Source organism: Corvus brachyrhynchos, unplaced genomic scaffold, assembly GCF_000691975.1.
Source record: "Corvus brachyrhynchos isolate BGI_N302 unplaced genomic scaffold, ASM69197v1 scaffold312, whole genome shotgun sequence".
Lineage (NCBI taxonomy): Eukaryota > Metazoa > Chordata > Aves > Passeriformes > Corvidae > Corvus > Corvus brachyrhynchos.
The window spans coordinates 101,980-117,711 of record NW_008236640.1 but is presented as its reverse complement, the minus strand read 5'-3'; the positions used below and the strand labels follow the sequence as shown (position 1 = coordinate 117,711).

Below are 15,732 nucleotides of genomic sequence, written 5' to 3'. Positions count from 1 at the left end.
TCACAAAACTGATTTAACAGCTAAATTTCCACATTTCTCAAAAGAAAATATATATCCTATGCAGGAGAGACTCTTCTGCTTCTACTTTTTCCAAAACAGCTATAGAGAAGAATCAATATGTTCATGTGCACAGACTCGCAGATTAAATCAGTCTAAAAGACATCTCTGGAAGTCTGGTCCAACTCTTTGCTCAAAGCAGTGCCTACCTCAGGGCCAAAGACAGATCCATCATCCAAGCTGGCTGAGGATGCTTAGGGTCTCATCCTGTTGAGTTCTAACTCCAAGAACAGAGGCACCAAAACTTCTCCCTGGGCAGCCTATCCCAATGCTCAGTTGTTCTCATTGCAAATTCCGCCCCCATCTCCCGGTATCTGATCAGGATTAACCTTTTTACAATCCTCGTGTTCTCTCACTCATCTCACAGTCCTCAACTGAGAAGAGTCTGCCTCGGCCATCCTCATACCTTCCCTTCAGGTAACTAAAGACAGCAATAAGATCTCCTACTTCAGCCTTCTCAGGAGTCAACAAACCCAGCAGTTTCAACCCTTTTTGTGCATCGTGGGCCTCAACTCCTTAATCATCATGACAACCTTCACTACAAGCCTATCTTGTACCAGAAAGCCCTAAACTGGACACAGTACACCAGATTTGGTCTCAAGTTCTACACAGAACGGCCAGCTACACATTCCCTCATGTAACTCAGGAGGCAGTTAACCTTCACATCCGATTCCCAAGGATCTCCCAGCCCTGGCAAGCAGTGCTGCTCCTCAGCCAGGCAGCTGAGACAGTGCATGGGGTTGTTTGCTCCCAGGTGCAGAGTTCCATGTTTGCCTTTACTCAACTCTAGGAGGTTCTCATAGGTCCATTTCTCCAGCCTGTGAGGTTCCACAAGAAGTAGTTCTGTCCTCCTGTGTGTCCCCCCATAATTTGGCAGCACCTACCAACTAGATGAAGCAGACCTCCTTCCACACCATCAATACAGACATTAAATAGTACCAAACCCTGAGGAATGCCACTAACCGTTGGCCTCCAGGTGCCCTTTGTACTGCTGATAACAGTCCTTCCAAAGCCTGACAGTTCAGCCAACTGCCCATGTTGTACAACTCAACCAGCTAGGCTGCATCTCACCAGGATGGCTGTACCCACACTACGACACTGCGCTGAAGGCCCTGCTTAGTTCAGATAAGAGATATTAACTGCTCCTCCCTTAGTCCACGGACACAGCCATCTCTCTGAAAGCAGCCAAGTTGGTCAGGTATAGTTTGTCCTTTGGAAACCTGTGCTGGCTTCTGCCAACCACCTTCTGGTCCTTCACATGGCTGGATGCAAAGTCCAGAAAGATTTACTAATCTTCTCAGGGACTGAGGAGAGATTGACCAGCTTCTAGTTTTACAGGAACCTCCTCATCAGTGTTGTTGAGTTTTTTCACCTCTGCTCTCTAAACAGCCACCCTAAAAGCTGAGATTTAGAGACTAAAAAGATAAGAGCACGCTCAAAAATGGACAGTCCCTTCATCACAGGGGGGTTGGAAAGAAGAGATCTCAAGAAGAGATCTCAGCTGGAACAGAGGTCTAACTGCAAGTATTAAAATACATATGAATAGCAAAAAAAACCCCCAAACAAACCCCCCAATCCCATACTCTTACCTCTGCCATATCTTCAAAACAGCTGCCTACAAGTGGGTGAGGACTACCTTCATCTGTCATTTCAACAGTGTCCTCTATATGACCCAGTAACTTCACACTAAGTTCATGGATGTCTGATATACGACTAAATATGTTTTCCACATCCTGCAAAGAGCAACAAAACAAGACAAAAGTCAAATGTGCAAAGCTACTCTGTTATGATGTGAAAGTCAAGAACTGCCTTAAACACAACAAGATTTTACAATCATTTTATAATACACTTTTTCTGTGATTTATGTAAGAACATAAAACGTATTTTAAAAGTAATTCACATATATAAATATATAAAATGTACATTATTCAAACATGGCAAAGAACAGTGACAGATCTTAAAAATTACAGGCCTGTAAACGAATGTAAGTAAATGGGAAGGTTTCTCCCACAGTCCTACAAAACCTGCCAGTGCTCTTTTACTATTTCCATTTCAGAACTCAAGAAAAGTGCTTTCTCTACTCCTGATACATGAAACTCAACAACAAGTAAGTTCCAGAAATATTCATCTATATTTATAGATATTGTAGTAGGAACTTTTTGTGTTTGTGGTTTGTACAATACTTACATGAGATGAAAACAGCTTGGAGTTGGAGGCATATGGCTCTCTAAAAACTCTGATAATGAGATTCAGTTCCCTTATATATTGTCGAACTTCTGCCATAAATGACTTCACTAGATCATAATAGGTTTGCTCCCCTGAGGTGGAGGGTTCTTCATCAGATAAAGTTAGTGCACTTAAATCTTCTACATCTTGATGGAACATATCCATTAATACCTAGACAGCAAAGAGAGGGAAATCCACAAAGTGAGAACCCCTTTTCAAGATTGACCGGTGAGCTCCCAATAAAGAAAACCTATTATTCCCATGAAATCAGACTTAGCAGCAGTAAGATTTATGTATTTTCATTCTGCAATCAGCTGAGCATTACAAAAGCAATATCCATTGCTATGAATTTGCAAGTCATTATTTGCAGTGGCAATTTCTGAAGACTCCCAGTCACTTAGACCAATCCAGGCATCTCTCCAAGAACGTGGTCCTAAAATCAATTACAATTTTAGAAGGTGAAGTACACAAAAACAATTAGCATTTAGCTGTGCTCTATTGCTCTGAATCAGCAGTGCACTAAGTTTCTGAAGACACTATACTATCTGAAATCAAAAGGTGTGTGCATCTTGGCTTTTCAGCTTTAGCTTTATCAGGAAGTCACACATGATCATGCTCAGAACCCTGTGATCTACCTGCAATGAACACTGGCCTGTCCACAGACTGTACATGGCCCAGTTTCTGTCCTTAACTACTGAGCTCTCTTCTTAAAATGAACTCTTGAGGAAGGGCACCAGCTTCAGAAAGCCCTCACATTACACAGACAACAGGAACTCTAAACACTTTGACTACCAGAGGTCCCAATTCATCCCCAAGCAGGTTTTACCAAACACAAGCAATCAATAATTTAAAGTTCTCAACAAAAGTGCATCACTGAACACTTCTTCCAAATGTGGTATGTGAGCCAGGAGTCATTACAATGACTCTCTAAAAGAAGAGCAATGCAGGACATTTTGCATTAAGCCTCACTTCTGAAGCTCTAAGAACAGAAGGTGATTCATGTTTCAGAGTCAGTGACGGTACATGGAACTCAGGTTAAAATGAGAATCCTAACTAATTCTGGGGAATGGGACATTACAGCATCACTACTGTAGGAAATTACAAGGAATAATCCAAGTATTCAAGGAAACCCCGCAATTTCTAACTTTCCTTCACAGATACAGCTCTAGCACATTGCTAGGAGATTCCAGGCTCTATTCACCAGGCTCATGTCTCACCACTAAGGAAGATTGGGCTGAGATGCTAAGGAGATGAGTGTTTTGTTTGACCCACTGAAACACTACTTTTTACACGCAATACAGTCTTAAGTTAGTGGTGCTTCACAGTAATTTTTAGAGTATTCACATGTTGCTGACATTAGGCAGGTGCAACCAAGAAGAAGAGACACTTAAGTATTAATAAGTACAAGCAAGAGCTTTGTAAGCTCATTTAGCTTTCTGGTAGTTTTGTTCCATTACTGGAGCCATATTTTATGACACTAATTTCTTCTTAGAAGGTAGAACATTCCATATACACACCAAGAAAAAGACATTGTCCTCTCAAAATTTAACTACAGCTTTAGCTGTTTGTTAACATGACAAACCAGAGTTGGGCTTACCTTATCAGCACACATTGCTACTTTAATATCTTGTTTTGTAATCTCATAATGTCTTATATTGCGCACATAATTCCCAACCAGTTTTAAGATGTCTGCAGAAATGTACTCTAATACTGCTACTATGTAAACAGACACTTGGTGGTCAATTTTGTAGCCTAGAACTTCCTGAAAAGGAAAGAAAAAAGAAAAAAAAAAAAGCGTTCCACTGTTACTCAGCTGATGAACCAAGACACTGTCAATTATAACTCAAACCAGTAAACAAGCTCAAGGCCCTACTCAATAAAGATTCACCACATATCCACAGCCTATTTTAGGAATAGAAACACAGGAGTGTGTAGGCCTAGGGAAGAAGCAGTGCCACTGGAGATGCTGCTGTATTAACTGTGGAAGTGCCAAGAGCCAACTAACTGTCCCAAAACCCTCACTTAAACATTTAGGGCTATTTCCACAAGTTTCTTGAGTGTTTTCTTCGTCATGCAAAATGAAACATGAACAATCAAATTTATACATGGCCTTGTATACAAGGTTCTTGGCCTTGTTTGTCCAAAAGAGAATTGACCGATTTTTAACTGAAAAATGAACATATTCCATTGATTGGAACACTTAGAACTACGCAACAAACAGATACTCTTAATTCTTCTAGTTCACAGTTAAGGCAGCACACAGAAATTACACAAAACAAAGGGGTTGACCTCTAAATGCATTCTAAACGCAAGATTCCATCACTGCTTACCTTTAACAAGGGATGGATTTTTTCTACCGGAAGAGATAACGGATTCCTTCGTTTCCTCTTCTCAATAGCAGACTGGGCATCAGCTATTGCCCACTTATCAATAGGATGGGGGAAACTTTTTTGAACACGATCCTTAAGACAAAAAAACATGACCAAAGGGTAAATGCACCATCTGAATGATCTCAGCAATGTAACTATGTTATAAAATTGCCTTCTACTATTCAACAAAGAAATGGTTGCTGATCTTTGTATTTCAACTATAAAAGCTTATACAAAATGTGAAAATGTTATCATTTTGGTACATGCTGCGCACTACATTCAGAAGGATATTTCAGAGTATCATTATCAGAGAACTATATAATGCTCACAATTTAAGAAATGCCAGAATTAAGCTGCCATTGAAGGCACAGTTTGCTTCCCTTGTGCACATGCCTGGTAATTCAGTGTTTAAATACCTGACTACATTTTCTCCTAGCGCTTTATTCCCTGCACAGGATGGTCACTGAATGAAATGGTAACAGGCTTCCTGTTTTACCTCTACTGATCAGCACATGGTCTAGCCTGTACACATGCAAAATGCTCTGATGATGACAATGAACATAACAGAAGAAGAAAATCTCCAACAGCACCCACATATTCTAAACCAGTTTCAGTCTACAGGTGGATCAGATATTCCCCCGTTTATTTCCTCCTTCCAGCAGTCAGAGTGCCTGAGGACACCTGCACACCCCCATGCACTGAACAACTCTCCTGCTGGAACTCACACACAGGTCTATGGAGGTTCAAAGGCTTCACCATTTTTTTGTAGCCCTGGTATTCAGAGATGCCAGAAATTCATTTTCTCACATAACTTCACATTTTATTTTTTCAGACCACAGCTCCCACTGACTGTTTCAGTTGCAAGTGCTCACTTACGTAAATATGGCTCCTGTTTGAGTAACCATGAAATGAGGAAGATGAAGTTAATGACCACTTACAGAGAGCTGGTACAGGAAAAAGTACACAAACAGAAACTTTCTAGCAAAAAAAAAAAAAAAGACAGAAGACTATTCTGTAAAGGTAATACCCAACTTTTCAAAGTGCAGGCTTTTTTTTTCCCCCCTCATAACTCAGCAGAGGTCCTACCAAAAAAAACCTCTGATCCACTAACAACAATTCACACCCCTAAAAGGGTCTAGTCTGTTGACTGAACAATGAAGGTGTCCCAGGGGAAAAATGAATGTGTCTGACCATATAATTAGAGACAGCATCATTGTGCATGAACACCAAGGGGGTAAATGGCAGTTGCTTGATCATCTCTATTTCTTGCATTTCTTCTATCTTCAGAGCCATAAAACTCATAATACAACACTTTGTGTCGAGTTTTTTGTCAGCGTTGTTTAAAACAGCATTAAACAACCTTCCCCAGACCTCTTGTCTCTTGAGCTGCCAGACCAGAATGATGTTGCAAAACAGGTCAGCCATTAAAGGGGACACTGGAACACCACTGGGGGTGTCAGTGTTCAAAACGGAAGGGGAGGGATGAAATTCATGAATCTTGAGCTCTAAGACAGCCACATTTTTAAGGGTTTTTTGTTAGTGAGGTTTTATTTGCCATTAGTCCACTTTCTTCTGAATGCGAAGAAGTCACTTGGCACAGGCCCTGGCCCCAAGCACTGGAAACCAACAGCCACTCAGCACACAGAGTCTGTAGTTTGGCACCAAAGTCTTTAAATCATGGTTAAGCACAAAGTGCTACCAAGGTATTCGTGGTCCTACAAACTTAAGTGATACACCTTCACTAATTTGTTCATCAGACAGAAAAACTCTTCAGCTCAGCCTCTCTTCTTACACATTAAGCTGCTCTGATGAGCAGTAGAGGTTGTAGATCTTTGAAAAGGCAATGGTAAGAGACCAGGTCTCTGTAAGGAGGAATGGAGTGTTTCCAAACTCATTCTGAAAAAGTGACTGAACTATTTTTGTTTTAATTTCTGGGACAGCAGGGGGTATATCAGACTAAATTACCACGCTGAGAAAGCAGCACAGAGCTTCAGACTAAGCAGCTGTAGTTTACATACAGTATCAGTGGGGGGAAAAAAGGTCTTTTGAAAGGAACCAGTCAGCTTTATATACAAAATTTACACTCACCATCTATTAAAAAGTAAACCAGCTCAGATACTTTTGCTGTGCACTGAACAACAAATTCAATTGATAGGAAAATGAGCTATTAGGGAACTCATAAATCAGTCAGATTTATGCAGAAGGCTCTGCTACATAAAGATACATTAATTACTGCTTTCCTTTTTGCATTGTGAAATAATTAATATAGAAGCTTTCGTGTAATAGTTCAAATTATTTGTAATAAGATTTGTAGTAAGTGTTCTCTATACCTCTACATCCAGAAAACTTCTTGGTTGAGCTTGACACAACATATTTAACAACTGAAGAATCAACTCCTCCACATACTGCAATGCATCTTCAGTAGAGGAAAGTTTAGGATGGACTTGCACCTGAACCTATAGGAAAGAGAAGAATTCAAGCTTTGAGTTTTGTTCTTCCCCAGAACACACGCTTTACTCGCAAAAAGAAGATGACAAAACCCAAGCCAAACAGCCCAGAAAAATCCCATCCAAAATGTAGCTTTCTTAAGGCCCATCAGAAAAACCTGGGTGAAACACTCACACCTGACAGAAATATAAATCTCAAATGCTTTACGTACTCAAATCACTATAAATTATGTTTAATGTCAAGAAAATGGTTAATTAGTAACTGTGCTTAGTAGTGCAATTAGGAAAACTTTTAAAGCCCTTGAATATACTTATCTCTCCACTAGCTCTTAAATCACTGTTTTTACAAGAGGTTTCAGCAGTGGGGGGTTTTTCCTCCTTTGAAAAGCCATTGTTCACCACAATCTATAATAATGAAATACAGAACATTTTTCACAGAGCACACTACAGAAACAACAACGTTTTCAGCAGCATTTATTGTTTCAAATTATTTAAACCATTCTCAGTTAGCACTCGTAAGATTGGCTTAGAAGTTTGTTTCCATTGTGTTTTTTTAAAATATGTCAGCCTCTGTAGTAAAAAAACCACTTCAAAAAAGGCCACAGTGTTGTCCTGGCATTAAGAGGCAGCTGAGAGGTTTTGAAAATTCGTTCCCCATATGTTTACTTGTATGTCATAAGTGTGTCTAATTTCTTACTGGTGCAAATTCAACAAGGAACAATCCCCCTTGCTCCTCCCATTTTTTTTTTCCAGACTGTCACTTAACTTCTGCAACCTCAAGTATACTTTTCCTTTGCACTTCTGTAGTTCACAAAATAGCACAGTTTTAACCATCCTAAATTTCAGGTACACAAAGCTCAGTGCTTCAGAACTTAAACAGTTTAATCTCAGTCCTACACCGATGGCAAATATTATGCCAGAGCAAGCGGACTGCTGACTTTCGCAATGCATCTGTCAAGCCCCAATTTCATCATTTTACTGTTCCCCTGCACACAACTCAAAATGCCTCCAGTTCTCTCAATCACTAACACGAGAGCCTAACAACTCTGAAGCAAACCCCAACAATCTGCCTCATCCAAATGTTAAACCCATGTCTATATGCAAATAATGCTGCCATAATTATTTAATTTCACACCTGAGTTTTAATTCCTGTTTGCAGTTATAGCAAGAACTGAATGTTATGAAGTTCAAACACACAACAGCCTCAAACAGAAATCCACCTGCCTGCTAAGGCACTCATTAGTCTGAAAGCTTCATGTCTGGGCATAGTCCTGGTGCTCACTTAACTGCTGCTGAGATTCAAATACGCTGGATCACGCGTTTGGCTTCTTGCAGATTGCACACCCTTATTCAGCAGGTCTTAAAAAACACCTCCAGAAGTCACTGCTTTTTAAACTTAAAAGCAGTCTGGCAAAAATAGAACAGAAGAACTTCTCTCCATTTGACTAGCTAACACAAATATTTTGATTATGCCAACAGTTTCACTTTTCCTAAGAACTTCGCTACGCACAGCTACAGAGTGTATTTGTGGAGCTACACAAATAACAGCATGCCAGGCAGTCCCAAACATTATTTACAATTCAAACACTGACATCTGAAATACTGTACCAGCTTGGAACACCTGAACACCAGAAATTACAGACTTGCCAAAGTGTTCTCTTAAAGAGCAGAGCTGATCTGAGCCGTCTGGAAGATGCTGCCTTTCATGTTTGGTTTTTTTAGAGTAGAACTGAACAAATTTGTGTTACAGTCTCCCTATATCATACTCCAGCACTCTGTATTTCAAGAAGTGTTAAATTACCAAGTCAATTCAACAGTAAAAATACAGAGCACGATGAACTGGAGTGATGAAGAGCAGCTCTATTTTCTCCTTTACTTAGAAAACAGACCAGATTTTAATAACCTCATTACAACTCCTTTGGTCTGTAACACAGAGCCTATAGGAATAAGAACAAACAAACAAAAATACCACATCAGGCCATAACCTGAAACATTATCCACAGTCAGCCAAAACAGAGTCAACAATGATAACCTACTCTGAGTTCAGGAGATAAAGGTTTCAGACATTTTCCCTAAGCACTTCTCTTTGGGACAGTGACGCCATCCTTCTCAAAGGCCACTGCTGAGCTCCACTTTAACAGAACATCCACCTTGGCAGAAGAAAACATCATGAGGTGCCACTGGCTTGCCAGCACAGCTTATCTATATTAGGTAGATGGTAAATAACCTTCATTGCTACGTGACACTTAGTGTCAGTCAGGGTTCAAAGTCATACAAGTGAACAAAAGAAAACAACCAGACTAACAAGGAAAAGTACAGCACAGTTCGGCGCACAATTGTCAGAGAAATGTGTAATTTCAGTATCTGCACTTCTCTAGTACCCAAAGGCTCAGACTGAGAATGACAGAGTGTTACTTGAGGGTACTCAGTTCAAGTCCCAAGTTCATTATCTGAGACATGATGCAAGGCTGGGTAAGATGCAAGATTTAGTAAGAGAAGACAAGAAATGGGAACATCTGTTAGCATAAACCGTCACATGATCAGTTTCAAAAAAAAAAGAGAAGATCAAATTACCAGGGGCTTTCCATCTTTCTCATAAAGTCATCTCAGATTTTAAATTAAAAAATGTGGGCCACCCTGCCTTACCACCCTTGAAAAAGGGGAGTATGGCTTGAATCCCACCAGATCCTTCAATACTACTTAGGAATACACATGATAAAAACAGACTAACAACTTCTGAAGTGTTGTGATGTTTAGATCAGATTCTTATCTAAACATTTAACCTCTCCCATAAATAATGACAGAACCATTCCCTTCCCTCCTACACACACAATAAAATGTCTATCTTATGATAAGAGAAATTACTAAAAAAGCAGCTTAAAAACTTTTAAAAGAAGCTTAGATTCTTCAAAATACCCCAACCAATTCTAATGGGCAAATGCAATCTACATCAGCTACAAATCTCTGCCACCATGGCTGTTTCCACTCAACTCATGTATTCACTTTTTTGAATATCCAATCTTCTCAATCTTTGCTAATTCTCAGAAGAGAAATGACCAGGGTTTTCTTTATTTAAAGATAAGCAGAACCAGCATTTCTTGAACAGCTTTTCAGGATCTGCTTAAGAACACGAGCAGAGACAAATAGTGCCTGCTTGAAAAAAAAAAGACTTGTAACACTTAAAGAAAATCCTACAATATGAACACTTGGCTTTTTTTTTCCCCCCTGCCTATTTGTCCTCTTCCCTTAAAATGCACAAAAGCAAAGAATTTCTGTCAGGAACAGCAAGAGCTTAAAAATTAGGCAGCCATAAATCTAAACTGGCAGAAAAAGTCACTGACACCAACAACAAAGAAGAAAGTGATTAATGTATAATACAAAGATAAATATGGCTGATCTTATTTTATAACCCATAGCAGCTTATTTTACATAAAGTCTTCTCAAACCATTTTTTTCCCCAAACTCTACATAATAAATTAGAATATAAACATTCCCACAAGCCTCATGGGAAGCAGTAGGAACTTAGACCAAACCCTGAGAAACGTTTCATTTAAAGGACAGCAGATCAAACAGCTTCAGGTTACACAGAAAGCTTGGTCTCCAGCAGGTCCAGCACAACTCATAGGCTGGTCACAAGATGACCCCAACTCCAGTCTAGACTGACACTCAGCAGCTTGTTCTGCATTAGAAAGAGGTGTTTGATAATAGATAAGAAAGGAAGACACAGTGAATTTAACAATCTGATTGATACTAAACCTCACATCCTCAGCAACAGTTTTCAGTTACCTCTTCCTCAGTGGCCATGAGAAAAAGCCTAACAGGTTGCTTACAAGCTGAAAAATTTCAATTCAGGATGAAAAAACCTGGCTCCAGACACTTCTTAAAGCAACTTCACGTTACATAAACACCAGCTTTATGTTCCTAAAGCATCATTAACAATCAACACAATCAGGTTCACAGTTGTTCTCTTAAGTACAGAACACACCAGACAAATCCTGAGGCTTTGAGAGAACAATAACTGACCTGAGTCCATCAGGAGCAACAGAAGCTCCAGCAGCTTCAGAAAACAGTATAACAAAGGAAACAGTATAACAAAAGGAAACGAATCTAAAGGAATTCTAAAGGAAACAATTCTAAAGCTATGTAACAAACTGAAATAAAAATGAAGCATCAACTGCGAGTTACAGATAGACTACCCCTGTACCAGGATTCTGGCAAGAACTCACAGTATGATCCAAAAAACAGCTCCTGCTAAAGAACAACTGTGCTTCACTGCTGAGCACGGGCTATGCTGCCAGTCTGCCCCGGTGGCAGCTGAAGGGCTTGTAAAAAAGGGTCTAAAGGGAAAAAAGCATCGTATTTACCACATCATATTGATCATGGAAGGAGTTTTGTAATGATACAACAGGCCAAGCCACCCTCCAAAGCACTATCAGAGAGAATAAAACTTGACTGATTGTAAGTAGTTTTCTAAACCGAAAATTTTCTAAACCTTTGCAGTTTATTCAATGGATTATTAGTAGAAATTATTTGGCAACAGAGGAGATCATTCGGTGAGAATTTTCTTCAATTCAGCACCTTCAAAAGTCTTCACTAATGCTGTAACTCTTATTTTTACTCAACATATCTTTTCTTTATTTTCCCTCAGTAACTAAAAAAACACTGACAAGCTTATCACTAAACACTCCAGGACAAACACCTTGTTATACCTTGCATGGATGAGCATTCTTATAGTCAGCACTCCTTAAAAAGCTTTTTCTTCTATCCTTGTACATCTCTGCTGATATTTGGTAACCCTGACCATGTTTTGTTACCTTGATCAATTAAAAATACAGTAAATTAAATCAAATACAAATGTCCTGGATGCACACTTCAGCAACAATTCACCAAGGAGGCAGGAGTCGGATTTTTGGTAACATTCTGCCGATGTCTCAGAATGGCAGCAGTACCACACTGCTCCACTGAGCAGGTGAAAAAAATCATGCAGTGAAGACTTGAACTGCTGAACTGGGATGTTCTTAGCTTTATCCTCCACAGCCATCAGAGGAACTGAAGACCCAAAGTGATCAGAAATTAAGAAAGCTCTACATCTTGTATGAAGCAATGCTAAGAGTAAGAAGTGACATTCCAAGTAGCAAGAGGCAACTGGTTTGTCATCACTTGGAAGTGCCAGGTAACTAAAAATCAGGTAGAAATATCTTTGTCAGCAACAGCTTCCTGAGAACTCTGTAGTCACTGAAGCAGCTTTTCCCATGTCTTTTGCTCCACAAAAGGTCTGGATGACTGACTAGACAACACATGGAGTTCCTGGAAGCACACTGTCTGGAACAGTTTCCTTAACTGATGAAGCAAATCCCTTCAGTTGCCAAGCCATACCAGTCCAATCATTCTGACCACAACAAATTCCAGCAGTACCCCGGGTTAATTGCTCAACTGATTCAAAACAACTTGAGGTATGCAAACAGCAGGACATTCTTTTTTCTCCATCATCAAATGGTTTAAGGTATCCATCAGTAAGGATGACATGCTTCCTTCCTACTGCAAAAACCAATGGATCAGGGAACAAGAGCATCATACACATGCAGAGAAATTCTGACTCCAAGAACAAGTTACGCCAACGAGATAAGTCATAAGGAATGATGTTCAAGAAAAACTATCCAAAAGGTTATGACCAGAATAAAGTGTAGAAATTCACTAGCAGAGGAACACCAGTGCTGGAAGTGGCATCACTTGGCAGGTGTCCCTTCTGAGTCTGTTTTCCAAGGTGCATTAAAAGCTGTGTACCTCCATCTCTGGGTATCCGAGACCTCTGGTGTTTCGCATGTCTTGAATCCTTCATCTTCAGCCCCAGCATCTCACCTTCTGTCCATCCTTGCAACTACAATTTCAGACACCTGTTGTTATTCTTTCTTCCTTTTCTTGTACCTCATCACCATGATTACTGCCTTTAGCCAGCAAACAAAGATCTCTGCAACACTCCTCTTTTGCAGCTTCAAAATAACTGTGACCAGGCAGAGAAGAATCTCAGTTGACATCATTTTCTTCCTAATTGAGTGCACTGGAGCCTGTCTTGACAGCATCTGAAGAAGAATCAGAAGAAAAGGGATTGCATTATGATCTCAGTGGTACAAGAGCTGCTTTTTGCAAATGCAGCTGTTCAAAGCAAATACAGCTCTACTGCTAAGGTTCGTGTCTAATGAAACACAAGGCATGGTCTCCTAAGAATTGCCTAATGTAGGAAGAGATTTATTCTTACTCTATATTCTTGGGATTGCTGCTTGATAAAAAAAAGAATCAAAATAATTCACTGGAAAAAGAAAACTATTTGCAATGATTCAACAACACCTACTTTTTAAGAAAGCAATCCCAAGGCTGTAGTTTGAGCTCTGCATTAGAAGCCAACTCACAGTTACAAAAGGGCAATGGCATTTTAATGATTCAGTCCACGTGTGGCAGCCTTCCCCAAGAGCTGCAAACACTCCATCCTGGTATATGTGCTTCTACAATGTTAACTGAAATGCCACTCTCCTCACTGGACCTATTAATTCAACACAGGTCTCCACAAACTATTAAGTCTAATTCCAGCTGTGCAGGAAATCATCGCAATTCTGCCTCTACATCCACCTGGTTTCAGGTTGCATTCAGCTGCTGTCACTATCTGAGAATGAGTGTCAGCATCTGGTCAGCTAAGGGAGAAGTGAAGGAAAGGTTCTCCTCTAGCAACAATAGGATGTACGTGAGCTTCCAAAAATGTGACTCCTACTGAGACAGCAATGCTCTGGCAATTCAGCAAAGTCACAAGGCACCAGTTTCCCTCCAGGACAGTCCTGCCCTTTGACCCCACCGGGATGTGCTGCCACCCTCTCCACTTTATCAGTCCCATGTGCTGGCCTGTGGGTACAGCTCGGGTCTTGGTGAGCTACCCAAGGGGTCACTGACTGCAGTGCTGCACCTGCCTTGTGAACCATGACAGACAATTATCGAGGCAAGTGCAGTGTGCTGTTCATGGGTTAACCCACCACCCGTGACAGGTTTCATTACTTTAGGGGCCTTTATCAGGGCAAAACACCCTACCCAAAACTATTTGTACCTCTATCAAGTTAGGAAAATACATTATATGGTTTCTCTATTATTGAAGAAGCCAATAAGATAGTAATTTAACAATTTCATCTGCCATTTAGTTTTCCTGTAACTCAAGTATTTGGCTCTTCAGTAAAGCTGGTGACAATTTGGACAGATTCTTTACTTCCATCTTTACAGAAACAGCAGTAGTAAGCAGCAACAGCCTGAGCGAAGGTAGGAAACAGGTGGGGATCTCATGAAAAGCTGAGGTCAAAAGAGTCAACATTTGCCAGACAGTTACAAGTTTCAGTGTGAAGCCTTCAGAACTAACTCCCCTTGACTCCTGTCAACCCTCTACCCACAATGAGAAACAGAGCAGAGGACATCAAAACCAGGACAACCATACCTCGCAGGGCCAGTTCGTCATCTTTGGTAGCTTGTCCTCATTGGCCTTCTCTGTTGACCTCAGATTCCAGAATTCCTTTTCCCACTGCAGTATTCATCCAACTCCTTCAGGAAGCATCTTTAATGCAGGGTGACTTCACGAATGGCTTTAATGCAGGGTGACTTCACGTCCACTGGGAAGAAATCTGGCATGTCAGATGTCACAAGTTATTCCAAAGTTTTAAGGCTTGCTTGCTTTGAATCCTCACTCTCTGTACTCCAGTCGTCAGCACTGAGACTTCTTCCAAATCTGACAAACATTCGCTCCATCATGGAATAAACCATCCTCCAAAGGAAAAAGCTCTCTGTGGTTGGGACCTTGGGTAGCTCCAGCTTCCAAGCAGGCTTCAGGTGGATGGGTGTCCAAGTGCTTACAAGCACCACAAGTGAGTCGTGTGGTTAGTGAAGTTTCAAGGAAGCAACTATCCAGGGATAAGACATTAACAGCACGTGCTATGGATGAGACAAGCAAAAGACTTCCAAGAACCGGACAAAGTCACACAGTGCTGGAGACCTCAAAGAGCATCTCCAGAGAAGAGAGGCAATACATTGCAAGAGGAAATTAGAAAGAAATACTGCAATGTGTACAACTGCAGCACCTGAGACCTCTCAACCAGCCCTAGGAAGGAGCCTTTCACGAAGGCGTTGCAGTTAATCACTGTAACTAGACAGTAACTCAGAAAGTGTTGCTGTGCAGGACTAAACCGCGTGAAGTTCTGCAATCTGAAGCCAGTTCAAGTAACAGTATCAGAAAACTTGTTTCTTACGCATTCTATTTTCTGGGCTCAGGCTGAAAAAGTGGAAGAGGAGCCCTCACTATTTTGTCCTCTCTTCCGAATAAATTCTTTCCACGCCACAGGCACAAGCCTCACCATCCTGAGGGAGCAAGACTTGCTAGTTTGTCCTGATTAAGCCTTCTCAGCAAAAAGGTATTTAAACTAAGAGAAGGTTAACGAAAAGCCATTAGACACGAACACTAATTAACCAAAATTCTCGCAGGAGTTGCTCATAACAATCCCCCCCCTATTCCCAGTCGTGTCACCAAGGAAGACCAGCAGAACCCCGCAGCAGCACCACCCGCTTCCCTCCAGGCCGAGGGGGGACAGCACCCGCGTGTCCATCACACT

The 15,732-nt window shown here is 40.7% G+C and overlaps 1 protein-coding gene across 3 annotated transcripts in view; it reads right to left on the bottom strand.

The window, feature by feature from the left end:
• Window positions 1-15,514, bottom strand: part of SOS1 (SOS Ras/Rac guanine nucleotide exchange factor 1) — a 45,899-nt gene extending 30,385 nt beyond the window's left edge. The window contains exons 1-7 of one of the 3 annotated variants that reach the window (XM_017726688.1): window positions 14,568-15,514; window positions 12,884-13,179; window positions 6,983-7,108; window positions 4,614-4,745; window positions 3,881-4,045; window positions 2,245-2,454; window positions 1,647-1,790 (exon numbers count right to left, since the gene is read on the bottom strand). In XM_017726688.1, the coding sequence (XP_017582177.1) occupies window positions 1,647-1,790; window positions 2,245-2,454; window positions 3,881-4,045; window positions 4,614-4,745; window positions 6,983-7,108; window positions 12,884-12,922 (816 nt within the window). In that variant the 5' untranslated portion in view covers window positions 12,923-13,179; window positions 14,568-15,514. Of the gene's footprint in view, window positions 1-1,646; window positions 1,791-2,244; window positions 2,455-3,880; window positions 4,046-4,613; window positions 4,746-6,982; window positions 7,109-11,808; window positions 11,913-12,883; window positions 13,180-14,567 lie in introns of those variants that run through there. The other 2 variants (XM_017726689.1, XM_017726687.1) reach the window with 2 other exon arrangements.
• Window positions 15,515-15,732: the final 218 nt, after the last annotated feature.